Raw genomic sequence first — 15,709 nt, forward strand, 5'->3', positions numbered from 1 at the left:
TAACTTTTTAATATGCACTGACTCTGTGCATAAAGTTAAGTACACAGGCAGGTATTAATAGGATTAGTATATTTATCTTGGTTGATGAGAAACATTTTTGCTTTTCTGCAAAGAAACAATGTTACTCCTTTGTGATTCCTGTGCACACTGATGCTGTGGAGAATAGCACTTTGTAATGATTGCTGTGGTACGAAATACAGCCTTTGAAGAAACGCACCCTTTAGAAAATAATTTTTCTGACCAAAAATGGCATACTTGAACTACTTAAAGGCAATTCCTTAAAATTACATGGCCTGAAGAGTAGATTTTTTTCTTTCTTTCCCTACTTGTAACTGCATTGTATGTGCTTGAGTATGTCCTCTCCGTATCCTGGCTAGTGCTAGAGCCTCAGTACCCTTTCAGAAGCAGTAAAGCTAGTTAGTATACAACCATGAGGTAGATCAGGAGATCTTCTGTGTCTACCAGCAGGCAGATTATGAAGAGACAATTTAACCTATAGATATTCCCCACCAACCTAAATAGGAAACCAAGACATCTGTCAAAGAATAGGAGAAAAGGAGAGAGCAAGAAGTGGGAAGACTGTAGGAGTATAACATGATAGGGTTGTGTTTTAAAACAAGCCAAGATTAGAGAATTCGCCTGAATTGTCATCTTTTATAAAATGAGGTTTTGTTCTATTTCATGTTTGGGAAGAGACATGGAGCTTTGCATTTAGGAAATTCAGAGAAGGGTAATGGGTTCCTTGATTTACAGCTTTATTAAGCCCAGTGTGGCACTCATTTTAAGGCAGTGTGATAAATGTTGAAGGCCAGAATCCAGTTCTGTCAGTGAGCCCAAGTTTGTCTAGGTATCAGTGAAAAGCTGATTAGGCCCATTCACTTCATGAAAGATGCACAAGGAGAAAGGGTCAAGACTGATTAAATATCAAGGTAATAAAGAACAGTGAGGGCAGTGTGAAACTGAGGAAGGTAGTAATCTTCCGCTCTATCACAAGACCTGCCTGTGACAGGTTACACATCCTGCAGAGCATCATGCATGTGAAATACTATCTTCTTTCTAAGCCTGTCAATGGAAAGGAAGAGCATAAAAATTTGTATATGATTCCTTGGATTAACTCTTTTCCTGAGCTGACAGAAAAAATTATTCAGCAGAAAAAGATTTGCCTAACTTCAGTTTTGCAATTAGGTGGACTATAACAAGGAAAAAATCATTTAGCCTGAGGAGTATGTGCAAGATACTGTAAATGGGATTTTTCCTGCATTGGAAAGCCACAAGAAGTATGTTATATTACATCTTAATTCTCTATCACCACAGCATGACAAAGAAAAGAAATAGCCTTGAACTAGAGGTCATCAGTCAGATTTTTAGTTAACTTGCTGTTTTGCTTCTGAGTTCGCAAATAATGAACTTTTCAGTCAGGTTATGTATTTCTAAGAACTGATCGTGACTAGTACTTAATGGCTTGGACATCACATTTGGTTAATAAAGACTTGATGAACCATGACAACTACAGAGCCTGCAACTAGGTTTCCTCAAGTTTCAGATTGCTAATGGTGTTTCCTGAAAGAATAGTTACAAACTGTTACCTGCCCACCAATACATGGATGAAGCTGCTGAGGAAACAGCAGAGCAAGTGATGATTTATACTAAGTAGTTCAGGTGGGAATGAGTTCCTGTTCAGACTGTTGTGTCCATCTTTTGCTACTTGTTCACTTTATTTGCTTTCAAAAGGATGTAGAACTTTTTTGGTTTATAGCCCCTGATGGGAAACAATTCCTTACCTGTTGCACTGCCCAGGTGCCTGCCTTTTGAGTAGTTTTTCCTCATATTTGTCGTTAACTCTGGAATCACTCATTGTGTTTGAGGATTTGCATGTCAACATGAATCTGTATTTCAGTGATGAGTATCTTCCTTAGTCCTTAATAACAGCACAGGGTTTAAATGTTGAGTAGCATGATGGATTTTGCAATAGAAAGTTATCAAATCCTATCCCCTAGTGCCAGAATGATGGAAGGTAAATTATGGTAACTCTCAAAATGCAACTCAGTAAATCAACTGAAGTTCTGCCCATTTACTGTGTGGCTTTAATTTTTTTTTTTATTCAATCAAGTTCTACAAGTGCAGAATTTTACAAATCATCTGCTTATCTTTTTTGTCTTTGCCTTTGTCTTTTTTGTCTTTTATTCACACTAGATATCTGCTATTCCAAGACTGATATCTGCTGGAAGTGTATCTAAAATCAAATGTTTATGAGCATATACATTTTCAGGCAGGAAAATAATTGGATCAATACACTTGGTTATAAATAGTTCCTCTCTTTATTCCTGTATCTTCCACCAGTATTTAGTGCCACTAAATCCCTGTGCCAAAGTGAAAACTTAATTTAACAGCAATTAACATTTTATTCCAAACCTACTAAATAAAGGCTTAGTGGCTGAACAGCATAAACCTCATGAACTTTACACACATAGAAGTTAGCGTGCTCAGTTTGACATTTCACCTGGGCAAGTCTGTCTTGTTTTTAAAATGAGATTGCGATGGCATAGAACCTCCATTTGACATCTCATATATGGTGGCTCTTTGTCAGCAACAAGCTGAGTAACTCCATAGCATCTGTAGCTTTAGAACCCTCTGAGTTGCACTAGAACTACACTAGAAATGCACTAGAACTACAAGGAAAGGGTTGAACAGATATGTTCTGCTGAGTTGGCTTTAATTATATTTACACATAGATTGTTAAAATGTAAGGACTTCATCTGCACATTTGAAAAGCAGACATACTTACGTTGCCCTGGTAAGAGTCAAAATCAAATCCCTTTCTCACTTAAGAAATGTAGAGCAAGACATGGTCATGCTACACAACATTGAAGCAGTGAGTTTAGTGTTTACTTTTATCCATGTTATTTGGGAGAGTATTTCTGGGAAACAAACTCAAGATTTATAAATTTATTTACTTTTGCTGGGCTCCACAAATCTATTGCCATCAACACAAAGATCAGCAGGCCTTGTTAAAAAGAACAAAATAGAATACAGTTCCTTCCCAGTTCTTCCTTTCTTCTACCTCAGTGCTCGCAGATCATAATATATTTAAGATTTTGATCCTGCTAGGACTTGAATGAAACCAAAGTAGTATACATCTGCACACAAATACTTATTCTTGTAAGTTTCTGCAAAAGTAGAACACAAGTTTCTCCTTAAAGTGAACATTGTTTCTCTGTGACAAAAATGTAGTACAGAGGCCATGAAGTTTTAGCATAATGTTTGTTGGTTTGTGTTTTGGTTTTGTTTTGTTTTTTTTTAAATGGTGGCCTTTCCTCGTGTTCTCTCCATGATCAAATTCTAGTTATTCAAAGAAATAAGACATCTGCCGCTGTTTCAAAGGTGATGTGAGGCTGAGGCAGACATTTTGGGCATTATGCTCACACACAGGCTCTGTAAGACCCTACTGCTAATTTGACTCATAAGAGAATGCTACTGTAGTACTGATACTTGTATAATTCATTCTTGGCATTTCAGATGAAATAGTTCATAGAGTCAGTAGGTTAAACATTCTGTTCTATATTTTTTCTTTTTTTTTTCCCTTCCCCCGAGAGATTTATATAAATGTTGGCCTGTGATGTCAGGAAGGCTAGTGGAAGTTTCCATAGTTGGCAGAGGCTCCTGCAGCTGTGATACTCTTGTGGGGAGCCAGGATTGTTCTGATTACCATATTTTCATGCATATAACCCACAGATTTTCTGGAATAACGCAAGTTCTGCATTTCTGCAGCCGCAAGGGTCGTTACATGTCTGCATAGCTAGTACAAGGAGAAGCTTACCATCAGGATCTCTCACAGAATAATTCCCTCTGCCCTGACCCTTGCTATAGTCTTCCTTCACTATGCCACTCTCCCTCTTGCCTCTGATTATACTAATCTCTGTGCCTGAAAATACAGTATAGCTAAGGACTTGTTTTCTAGTATCAGGATTTTCAGAGACTGAGAGTTATACATAGTTCAGATCATATGCACACAAGTTCACTGGATTAAGGGATAAAATTGTCCAAACTCATTGGTTGAAATCCAGAATAATTCCATAAAATTAATGGAGGTATTCAAGCATTAACCTAGTACATCACCAGAAAAGGTGCTGAGTTTCTGAATGGCAAGGCCTCCAAAGAAGAAGCAATTGGAGTGAGGAATACAAGCAGTGTGTTGTCTCCTGCAGCAATTAGGCCATCTTAGTTTAACAAGAGAAGAGGCACTCCAGAGGATCAGGCACTCCACAGGATAGCCATTCAGCTCTGACACCTGATTTTGGTTTTGATCCAAAGAAATATTGGGAATTGTTCAAACATCAGAACTTGTTGTTGAGCCTATCTTTTTTTTATTGTGTGTCTAAACATGTTTGAACAAGTGAGATCTGATGTCAGCTGGAATTAGCAAAATATTCATTCAGATGAAAATCCTTCCCTTGGGATTCTCTTAGGAGTGAAGTTTTGCTGAAGTTCTCCTGAAAGGCTTGCTTTTTCATTTGTCCTTTCAAGTGTCAGAGCTGTAGGAGCAGATGGACAGGTTTGTTCCATAAACTGCAGGAAGGAAATCTTACTCAGATGTGTTTTGGGGAGTTTCACAGTTTTGTTTACATTATACCATAACTGTGGTTTTCATAAGCAATAGTCAGCATGCAAGGGAAGAGTAGGATTCATAGTGGAAGGAATGGAAGTAGTATATGAATTTCAAATCATACATTACAAAAGCAGATAGTTTCCAATCTATGATTGACCTTTGCAGCTGTTCCTTGCCCATGTGTTGAAGTAGACGGACTTAGTCCAAAGACCAGCAAAGTTGATCAGAATGCACTTGTGTCACTTGATGAGCCATTTAACTTGGGTTAAGGATATTGTAGATTCAGGTCTCTAGTGCTGTCACTACTCAAGCATAACAGTTCTTACTGAGCCAAACTTTTTAATATGTTCTTTCAGAATTCCTGAAATGTCTGTTTTTTCCGTTCAGTTAGTTTACAGATTTGGGGGACAGGGGTGACAGAATAAATCCATGGTGATTGCCTAAAGTAGTTTACTGCACCAAGTAGAATTTTGTGCTTATTGGGGATAAATGATCTGAAGGCATCAGTGTGCAGGTCATGTAGTGGAAAGAGAGGTGTAAACCTGATCAAAGCTGCTGTTTTGCTCAAAGGGAATGTTAACAACACTTGTTCAGTGTGTCACGAACTCAGTAAAGCTTCTGGAAAAATGTCTCGAATGTAAGAAATAGGCTCTTAATGCAGCAAAGTCAAATTTTATTTACAAAATATGTTTGTGTAGGAGTTTACAAAACCTTAAAAAATTCTTCCATGAAGTGTTTAAAAAATGCATTTTCCTGCTTAATGTAGCCAGGACATCTGCTAATGCTAAATTCCTAGATGATAGAAACAAGCAGAGTTCTGCAGACAGCCCTCCTTCCCTGCTCCTCTTGCAGGATTTGGGTCAACTCCAATTGGAGTTGCAATCTAGTTGAATGTGACCTACACTGCTACCTGTCCTCAATTGCAGTGAGTAGATATGGTGCATATGTGTACATAAAGATTTGGTATTGACTTGCAGTAAAAATAAAGTAGGAAAATGTCTGTGTGTTCATTGATAACCAGACATCTAAATGAATTTAACTCCTGACTTAGAGAAAAATCTGTTGATCTTAATGTTTAGTACAAAGTGAAGGTGGATCTGTGTTAGTGTTCCTAACCAAGCGTAAGTAAGAATATTTTGGACTGAGTAAATGACCACAATAGTAACTTACTTCAAGGGGATTAGAGCAGCTGTGTTCAGGGGTTTCAGAACAGCTGTGAGCTTTCAACAAAGAGTTTAATTTGTCACTATGTCAGAAATATATAAAGAAATTCTCTGAACCCCGGATGTGTTACTTATTCACCAGAAACATCCTCTTTGAGATGATGCCAAGGGGGAGCAGATGGAGTAGAGCAGCAAACAGGCAGCAGTTGATTCCATGTTGTTACAGTTGCCTGGGAACCGTTTGAAACTTGACAGAGAACCTAAAGGACTCCGAGGAATACACAGCAATGTCAGCTTGGTTCTGGGTGGGGAGTAGGTAATCTGCTGTCACAACTTTCAGCCAGGCTGTTTATCTTTTTGAACTTGACTTATGGAGAAAGTCTCATGAGATGGGTGTTCATGAGAACTTTGAGTAAGATACCATGAGAGGTTAGAATTTCAGTGTCATCCTCTTTTGTGTGCTATGCCCCTCAGAAGTAATCTGTTACTGAATTTATTACTTTTTCTCAGGTGAGCCAAAAATTTGCCCTAAATGAGAGTGCCTATAGTTTAACAGTAATTCTCAGAAAAATAGTGTCAAGTATATCTGATCAGACCTTGGGGATTTTATTTTGGGGTTGAAACAGCTTATCTGAGGGGACTTGGAACCTTTTTTAATTTTGATATCGCTTCTGGGCAGTCCTCAGCAATTTGTGTAAGAGACTGATAAAAATGATCTCTTGACTGTGGAATTCTGGTCCTGATGAGACACAACCTGGCTCCAATTGCAGCAACTTAACAGGGCTTGAGCAAGCATTTCAAGCTAAATCTGTGCTTAAGACTTCAGCTCAGAAAAGTGGTTAAAAGTCCTCTAAACTTTGAACTAACTTTAGCCTTATCCCAAAGAATAGCTAGGTCCACAGAATTAAATGCATGCTTTAAAGTAGGTCTCTGGATCATGGGTTTGAATGGAGGTGGACATGGGTTCTGCCTTCTATGTTCTTGAGTGTACACATTTGTTTTCAAGATCTGTGATTACTTTAAAGTAGCTTTTGTAAGCTGAAATTCTGAGCAAGTTGCCTTAGTAGTAAACAAAGAAATGTGCTTTCTGGTCAGGCTACAGGAAGGAAAGCCCAAGGATTTAACTACTGTCAGTGACAGCTTCTCGACTAATGCTGACATTAACAGCACAATTATCTGTGGTTCAGAAGGTATGTTACTGAATTCTGTTGTGTCCCGGAATGCTTGTCTAGCATCCAGATGATGACAGACATTCACTGGAAATCCACACTGGTTAAAGACTGGATGATTCACAAAATCGTTAAAATAGTTGACTTCCCTGTAGTCTGTCTGGTAAACGTTCTTCCTATGATCAGGTTTTCGGCAAGTAGGAAAAACTGTTTTCTCCCACATACATGGAAATTAATAAAGTAGACTGCCTTGAGTTTGTTCTTGCAGACTGTTGGGTATTAGTGCAGTATCACTGCATGTTAGGAGATTCTTTGGCTCTTGTACTCTTTTTCATCTTTTAGGGTGTTAAATATTTTTTTTAAGGAATTTGGTGATGAAAAGTGATATGATATTGGATTATTCTAGTTCCATAATCTGTTGCTTACATGATGAGAAGATGGATATCTTGGTAAGTTTGAGGACTCTTTAGGGAGATAAAGTTGGGAATTATCTCCTGCCCTGGAATCACCTTATCATAGCTTTAATAAAAATGAACTCTATATAATTTTCTGGATTGGTAAATCACTGACTTCTCTCAAGCAGCTGGAGACTTGTAATCAGTTGAGGATATAGCTATACTAGCAATAGGGCTGACTTATCACCTGAACTAGTAGGTGAACCAGAAGGGAGCCAGCATACCTGGGCTGCCTAGATCTAGCTCACATCCAGCCCTTTAACATGCCTCCTGCTTGTCGTCTTGTATTTGTGAAGTGTTCCTGGAGCTTTGGTGTGTCTTCTTTCATCACAGTCTATGATACACCTCTTATGACCTTCAGCTGTAGAAGTACATTTGTTTAGGCTTACGTTGTCAGGAAGGTTGTGCACCCTTCCCTTTGGCTTTTTCTTTGGTATCACTATGTGCTTTCCAGAAATACATGGGACATGTTTTGCATGTGGGGACAGACCTGAGCATCAGAGATAGAAATCTATATATAGTCTTCAAACCAGGATGAAAAGCCTAAGAGGTAGACAATCAGGGACCTTGAAATTTGCATTTCTAGGCGAAAGCTGTCATATGGCCTAGTCTCCCTCAACACACCTTGTGCTCCTCCCAGATACACTGTCAGGTCACAGTTTGAGACTTGTAGCCATTTGTCAGTAATTTCTGGATGTCCAGAAATCACTGACTTTTTCATTGGCTGTGTACTATAGTTTCAGTGTATTCTGGATGAAAACATCAGCCAAACAGTGTATACGTTGGAGACCTGATGTCTGGTACACAGATCTGTCTAGTACACGGATCTGTCTGTCTTTGAAAATTCCAGAAAAAAATATGGTAACTTTATTCCATTTTGTTCCTAAAAACTTTTAAGACAAAATATTTTGTTTCAGAACAAAACCTTTTGGGATTTCTCCTTAGTTGGAATTACGGGTTTATATCTGCTTTTGCTGTTTATGAAAAGAACAGTGTCTATATATTATTTTTTTCTTAATATTGACATATCCTTCTGGTTGCAAATTTTAGTTTTCATCTATCTTACCCCACATAAGTCACTGCAAAAATCTGGAAAGCAGAAACACTAACAACTTGTAGGTATTCTGGGTATCACAGCATACATACACAAGGGAAGCAGATTAAGCAGGTATAAGCAACTTCTGATTAGGAATTTCCTAAGTCCTGGATGCTTTACTTTGCAATCTGATGTTCTTTTCCTGAGGAATTTTTTCATTAAATTTCTTAACTTTTTTATTTTCTAAATGGAAAGACAAATGTATATTTTCATCAACAGTCAACAAAGGATATTGTTGGATTTTGGCAGTAGAACTGTTGAACTCTGCAGTACGTTAATGCTCCCTAAATTGAATTTTCGTATAGTCCAACTAAAACGGGACTGTGTCCACAATGTTGGTCATGTGCTTAATTTCTTTTCTATGTATTGGCAAGTATTCTTCCTAAAATCATAATCTTGCTTTTTTTGGGTTGTCTCCACAACTAGAATGTGTCCATCACCTTTTTGTATTTAATCATAGTACTAGCTGGATGAAGGACAGTTTAGCTTTTGATTCTGGTTTTTCTATTAATCAAAAATTTCTTGACAAAGACCATACAGTGCAAACTTTGGTAGATTCTGTAGTCTAAAACATAGTCTGCCTGGTTGAGTTCTTGTATGTCAGTGTTCTCCACCCCACAGATGTTGTTCTTAATGTCTTTAAGAAGTTTCCAAACTACAGTGTGTGGCGAGTTGCCTGATCCGTCCTGTGGTCTTGGCCTCACTTTGTTGTTTCCAGATGCTTCTTAAGGCTTCCAGACTTTTCATAGCAAAGGACCTAGAAGCCATATGACATTCCCATGCTTATATTTAAAGACGGTTAGAATACATTAGGTATTTCCTTTTACTATTTTTCCTGTAAGCAGTTGCCACAAGGAGATTATGCAATTTTGAGAAAGCAGAGAGATGATCCACATGATTGTGAAAGAAGAGGGGAGGTTTTTGTGAGAATATGACGATGTAATCCACATGGTGGAAATGTTTGGAAACTACCAGCTTGAACATAAAATGGACTGCAGCTTGTGGCCTGCTCTACCCTAGTCTTTGCCAACTTTTATTGTTACGGAGCCAGCTCAGTTCATACTTGTTGCAGCTTTATCACTAAACAGCGTGCCTGTGCCCACAATCAGAAGACAAATAAAACTCCTTTTTCCAGGACTTTCTCTGCACATCCTGTTGATTTGGGTTTGTTTTCACTTGGATGTCTGCAGTGCATAGAGAGCTATACTTGCTACTTCCCTCCCTATGTGCACACATCAGCTGAAGAAATAAGCTTGAGCAGACAAGAGATTTTCTGGGTAGTTTCTGGCAACAGCAGCCTCTGGTTCAAGCAGTCCAGTTGACAGCCTAGCCTGTCTGAGCTTCCAACATAAGTTACCAGTGTTTACTAGAGACTCCAAAGCAGCTAGCTGTTGGGTTGAGACCTGGCTTGTGGGCAAGTCTTGCATAGTCATAGGGTGGCAACATTAGACAAATGATTAGATAGGCCTTTGGAAAGGGTCCTTGGGAAGTAGACAAGCAATTTAACTTCACTGCCCTGTAAATTATGGATGTGGCCTGAGTTGTCCAAGGCTAGACTTGCTACTTGAAATGTGTTGTGGGCAAATGTGAAGCTGCAGAGAGATGCATGATAGGATGATGTACAGAAGCAGACTAAATCATACTAAGTAGATGTACTAAAGCTGCATGCTGAAGTCAGAAAGTGGCCTTCTTTACACAGTGAAAGAGATGAGCTCATCTGGAAAGCATCCTCCAGAAAGTTTGATCCTGTGTGGATTTAGCTGAGGCAAGTATCAACATTTTGCAGTGCTGAAGCTAAGTCCAGGAGGCATCATGAGTCAGAGCCCTCAGTCACTGTGCATTAACAGAACCTGAAATGAGTCGTGGCTTATGGGACAGTGAAATACAGTGGTTGAGGAGCGGGGTGAATATACTATAGCAAAATATGATTTTTGGTCACAAATCTGAGCACTTCAGTGTTCTGAATCATCTTCTGGTGTCTCCACTGATGGAGACTCCATAAAGGCAATCTAGAAAGATTGTTCCTCAGCATCTAAATGGACCGCTAAGAGGTAGTGTGAATGCTCTCACCATGTAAGCCAGCCTAGTTCTCTTAAACAGGTCTATCTTTGCATATTATTTTTTCACAATTACATTTCACAGTACAATAAAAAGACCACCAGCGCTTCACAGTCAGAAATTAGCATGATAACATTGTGATGCAGTAAATAAAATACTAAGCAAGGATGTATTCCCACAGAAAGATGACAAAGAGGAGCGCTAGGTGAATATTTGCAGTGCAATAACAAGTTTCTAATAGTAAATACATGCTGGATAGCTTGACACAGAAGCTCGAAAAGCTGACTTGGATCAACTAGACTGGTTTTGGCACTGATTCTCTTGTTTTTTCAGAGTACTACCACAGGCTTTTGTTAGTTTTGCTAATTACATTTAACCAAGTATTTTTATTTTGGTACTACCCAGTAAAGCTTGTCTAGCATTAAAACAATGTAGTAATTAAGTTTCATGTAACTATTTACTTTCAGCTATATTACATGAGCATGAAAAAAGTAAATCATCTGCATGATTCCAGTAGGAATATTTTATTTAAAACGTAGTGGGTTGAATTACCATTTGGTATAAATGGATACTGAAGACAATACAGCAATAGCAAATGCTGTGAAATTGAAGCATGGCATGCCAGAATCATCTGTGGGTGTAACACCTCACCCATCAGCAGAGTTTCCTGAAGGAAGCATTTGGCTTCCCATGTCCTTTGTTCAGGATTTTGTTACACAAGCTTCCTGGTCACATATCTATGGAACAGCAAACTGAAATTATGCTGAGCAGCCACTAGAGCTTTTAAAAATGTTACTGTATTCCTTTAGCCTGTGACTATTTTAATACATATGGCTGTGTTCCAGATGTCAAAAAAACCACCAATCATAACTTTGATGTAGCAAAGCCACGCAACAGCCTTGTCGAAGTAATTGTGCACTTCATAAGTCTGTATATGTATAGGTGATGTGTCTTGTAAGTTGCATGGCAACAAACAGAACATTTAGGAAAGAAGCAAAAGGCCAGATACTGTTGGTTTAGTTAAACTAGTTCCCCCGCTGTGACTGAGGGTAGGATTTTGTTCCAGGTTTGGAATTCTGTGATTTGATATCTTGAAGAAAGTGTTTTCATTATTTGCATGGGCCAGGTAAGGAAAGGATGGGTACTGCTTCACACAGATATATTGTTGTATACTTGTAAGCATGTCATGTATAACATGCGTTTATATAAACATACATTGACACAGAGGTACCTTGTTGTCTAAAGTATGATAAACCCATATGTTTGTCTTACTTTTTTTTCCTTCCAGATCAATGCAATCCGATTAATTGTTCCAAACAAAAGCAATAATGAGATAGTTCTGGTGTTGCAGCAGTTTGATAACAATGTAGACAAGGCTGTTCAAGCTTTCATGGATGGTGAGTACAGTGTGACTTTTTCACTAACGCATGAGAGATTCAGTTGCATGCTAAAGTATTCATTGTCTCTGGTGACTCAAAATATTTTCTGTTGTTCTGCTGAAATTCAGATGATTGTGACAGTTCATTTTTTTAATAATTGATCCTCCTGTCTGTGTCTTTGCTTCTTCGCAGTATGGGTTTGACATGGCTGTTTATCTGTTCTACCTGACTTTGCCATTTTTTGGTGCTGTTCTTGTTGCAGACCTACTTTATTCTGCATGAAAGATAATGCTCTTTGAAGTAAATATGTCAGAATATGATTCACTATTGAAGATGCAGTCACTAATAAGAATTTGGGATAGTTCTGAAGCAGAAACCTCTGAACTTGATGCATACATTGACATTCAAACCTCAATCTGAATTTCGCAAATAGCCTTGACATTTATAATGGCTGAACCAAGACTCCATTGAAAGTTCGAGCCATTCTAAATCTGGATCTGAGTTTGTATTTTGCATCCTAAGACTATCTCTAATGAAAGGTCACTTGTATTTAAATAACGCTTTTCCGATAAATATATAATGGCAAGTATTTTGAACTTTCACCAAAGTCTGTAAGAAACCCTTTGCAGGAATAATAGCATACCATGAGCAAATCCTTAAAAAATCTTTGTAGCTTGGGGCTGCTTAAAAGATACTAGAAGTTCAGCAGTCTCAGAAGTCCTGTATATCTTAAAAATGCTTCATAGTGTTGATTTGCCATCTCACCAAGTTATTTATTTCATATCTATTTTACTTCAGAATAGTTTTGGGTTTGGTTTGGATTAATTTATTAAAATGTATCAGCCAAAAAGCATCATGTTGTACTAGGAATTGGTTATCAATATGCAAAAAGCAAATGCAAGCATACCGGACTATTTATAAATGCATCGTAATTCTTACATCAGATCTATATGGTGCCTCTTTGATTCAGGCATCTGAATAGACACAGATTCTGATAAATGTATGGAAATCAGAGTTTGTGCACACACACTCAAAAAGGAAAATGTGATGCATCTAATTAACAATAATCTTTTTTCCTGTAATATATGTCCTGGGGAAAGTAGTGGAGGGTTGCTCCATGATTATTCAGTAAGTTCCTTTCATTCAATTTATTTTGTCTTAAGTTACCATTGCTCGCTTGTGGTCTATGTGTTTTTTCCAATTGCTTGTCAAAAGGGGAAGTGCTTTTATAGCCATGTGTCATCTGCTAGGAGGAAGAAATAGGGCAAAAGCTATCCTTGCAAGAGTGTAACAAAGTCTTGAAGAAAAGCAAGCTGTTGTAACCTGAGCTCAAATGATCTTTGTTTGAACTTCACCAGTTTATGATCATTGTGCCTTGAGTTCAGAAGTCTTTGCAAGTGAGCATTTGAAAACAGACAATATTTTTTACTGTCTGGAAACAGTGTGAGAAAAGACATGTTCATTCAGTTGCCACTGTAGATAGAATGAATTTAGCACTTAGAGTATCTTTTCACTGAATGATAAAAATTGCTACGATTGAAATATCACAATCGCAGGGAACAGGTTGCTGCATGCAATGAAAAACATGGGGATGGCCGTGCTGAGCAAAAAGGCTGAGCACCTCCATTCAGTGCTTCTCTCGGAGGTGCTGCATGCTGAATCAAGAAATGTTCAAATTTAGTTTCCTGAGATCAGCTCCTATCTTGCTTCATATCTGGAGTGGCATATAGGTGATGTCTCTACTATGAATTTACTCCTATATGTGAAATTTGAGTTAAAATAGCAGTTCAAATGTATTATTTGCAATGTTAGTGTTTACCTAATTAAGCATAATCAGAAGGTCTGTTCAGCTGCTTTGTAGATGAGTTCAAGAAAGTATACTGGTGGATTCAGATGAGGGCTTTGGGACTTGCAGTTAGTGCATTTCCAACAGGAGGAAACGGGTTAGTTGGGTGAATCCCTAAAATAACTCTCACCATGCGTAATATTCACAGGGAATCTGAGGGAAGCAAGCTAAGACAACACCAGCCAACACAAAAAGAGTGTTGGACGATACTGTGAAAACAGTTAACAAAGCTGTCAAGTGAAATCGCATATTTTCAACAGCATTGAGTAAAATGGGCAGCAAAAGTCTGGGTTTATTTCTTCATACTGAAACATGGTGCCTGTCAAAAGATAGCGTACCTTTAGGAGAGGGGATTGTATTTATGTGTACATAACTATGTATGTGTATAACTAAATACATGTATAGTTATACACGTAATAGAAGTTTTCCTAGCCTTCCGTCTGCATTGTCATGTCATCTAGGAAACAAAATATGGCTTTGATGGATTCCATACGCATCTTTTCACAATTTAACAAATTAGGCTTAGCACTGCTTGCAAGACATGTAATCTGTTCTAATGTGTATGATAGACTCACCAGATAATCTTGGATCTGGATTATTGTGATAGAAAAATTATTTTGGTACATTTGAAAACCTCACATGTCTTTGGCTGAATACAAGTTGATAACTCATGGTGGTCTAAAAACAGCATTACTTCTTAATACTAATGTCATGAAGAGTTCACTGAAATGAGTGAGAATGGCTGAGTATGAAACCTATTTGGAAAGGATAAGAAATGAATACTAGAATTATGCAGTGATGTTAAAGTGATTCTTTAAATTCAAGCAGAAGACCTCTAACCTGGTTGCAGTTAAAAAGATTTTGTCAGATGCTGCCATAGTAGTTTGGATGACACTTCAGACTGAATGTTTACCATGAGAATCTACTTTCAGCTTTAGGGTCGAGGAGAACAAAATAATGATGTTGACTAGACGCAGAAGAGTTTTCTTCTAACATGACAGCTGGAACTGGACTGAACAAGGCTCTACTTGTTTTGTTCCAGTAAATTTATCTAACCAACTCAATAGGGCTGGCAGAGAGAATTTCAAGTATACAACATTGTAAACATTTTTCAATATAAATTTAAACCATTTTTTTTCTGCCAGCCCTAAGTTTACTGTGTTTGTGTGATGCAGAACTTCTGTAGGCGTCCATGAAATTACTCTCTTGGATGCTAATTAAGTCTTCATTTTTATGTTCTTATGTCTTCTGAATATGACAGATAACACATAGGAAGTATATGATAAAAATGCCAAAAGATTTTAAAAGTTTTGGAAGCTCTAGAGTCAGGGTGGACTATCTAGTCTACCCAGTGTTTATACTAAGTTGCAGAGATGCTTCCCTTTTCAGGCAAGGGTTTTGAGTGTTGTTTTTTCTGGGACTTATGCTAGTGCTCAGAGTTAGGCACCCACTTTGTGGAATGAAGGCCATAAAAAGCAGTAGTGCCAAGTAGCCCATCCACTGTACATAGCGTAATCAGATAAAATGGGTAACTAAAAAGGAGAAAGATGGTGGTACCCATTTTGTTCTCCCCACATAAGAGAATTTGCAACAACGAATGGAAATGCTGCCCAGCTAGAAGACTAGAAACTGTTCTTGAACACTCTTGTTCATTTTCACAGCTGAACTTTTGTTGAAATGTTTCATCTTTCCTTTCTCTAGGCAGTGCCACTCAGGTTCTAAAAGAATGGAATATGACAGGGAAGAAGAAGGTGAGAACTTGCTCTTGAGAACCGGAGCATTCAGACCATTTATCAGCTGTCTAGTTGAATGTGGTAATTCTATTTTGGCCAGTACCGTGTCTGCCTTTGCTAACAACATAGGTGACTTCATTCACACCTAGTCAGAATACTTGAAAGCAAATGTGTGTGTTATTTTTAATCCAGTTCATCTGTTGC

General features: G+C 38.1%; 1 protein-coding gene across 4 annotated transcripts in view; it reads left to right on the forward strand.

Moving 5' to 3' along the window:
- The window catches only part of SPATS2L (spermatogenesis associated serine rich 2 like), a 155,043-nt gene that overhangs the window by 109,797 nt on the left and 29,537 nt on the right, over positions 1 to 15,709 (forward strand). For 3 of the 4 annotated variants that reach the window (XM_074872806.1, XM_074872807.1, XM_074872808.1), the window contains 2 exons: positions 11,836 to 11,944; positions 15,474 to 15,523. In XM_074872806.1, coding sequence (XP_074728907.1) covers positions 11,836 to 11,944; positions 15,474 to 15,523 — 159 coding nt within the window. Of the gene's footprint in view, positions 1 to 11,835; positions 11,945 to 13,013; positions 13,055 to 15,473; positions 15,524 to 15,709 lie in introns of those variants that run through there. The other variant, XM_074872809.1, reaches the window with a different exon arrangement.

Source organism: Strix uralensis, chromosome 6 (assembly GCF_047716275.1).
Source record: "Strix uralensis isolate ZFMK-TIS-50842 chromosome 6, bStrUra1, whole genome shotgun sequence".
In the NCBI taxonomy this organism is placed as follows: Eukaryota; Metazoa; Chordata; class Aves; order Strigiformes; family Strigidae; genus Strix; species Strix uralensis.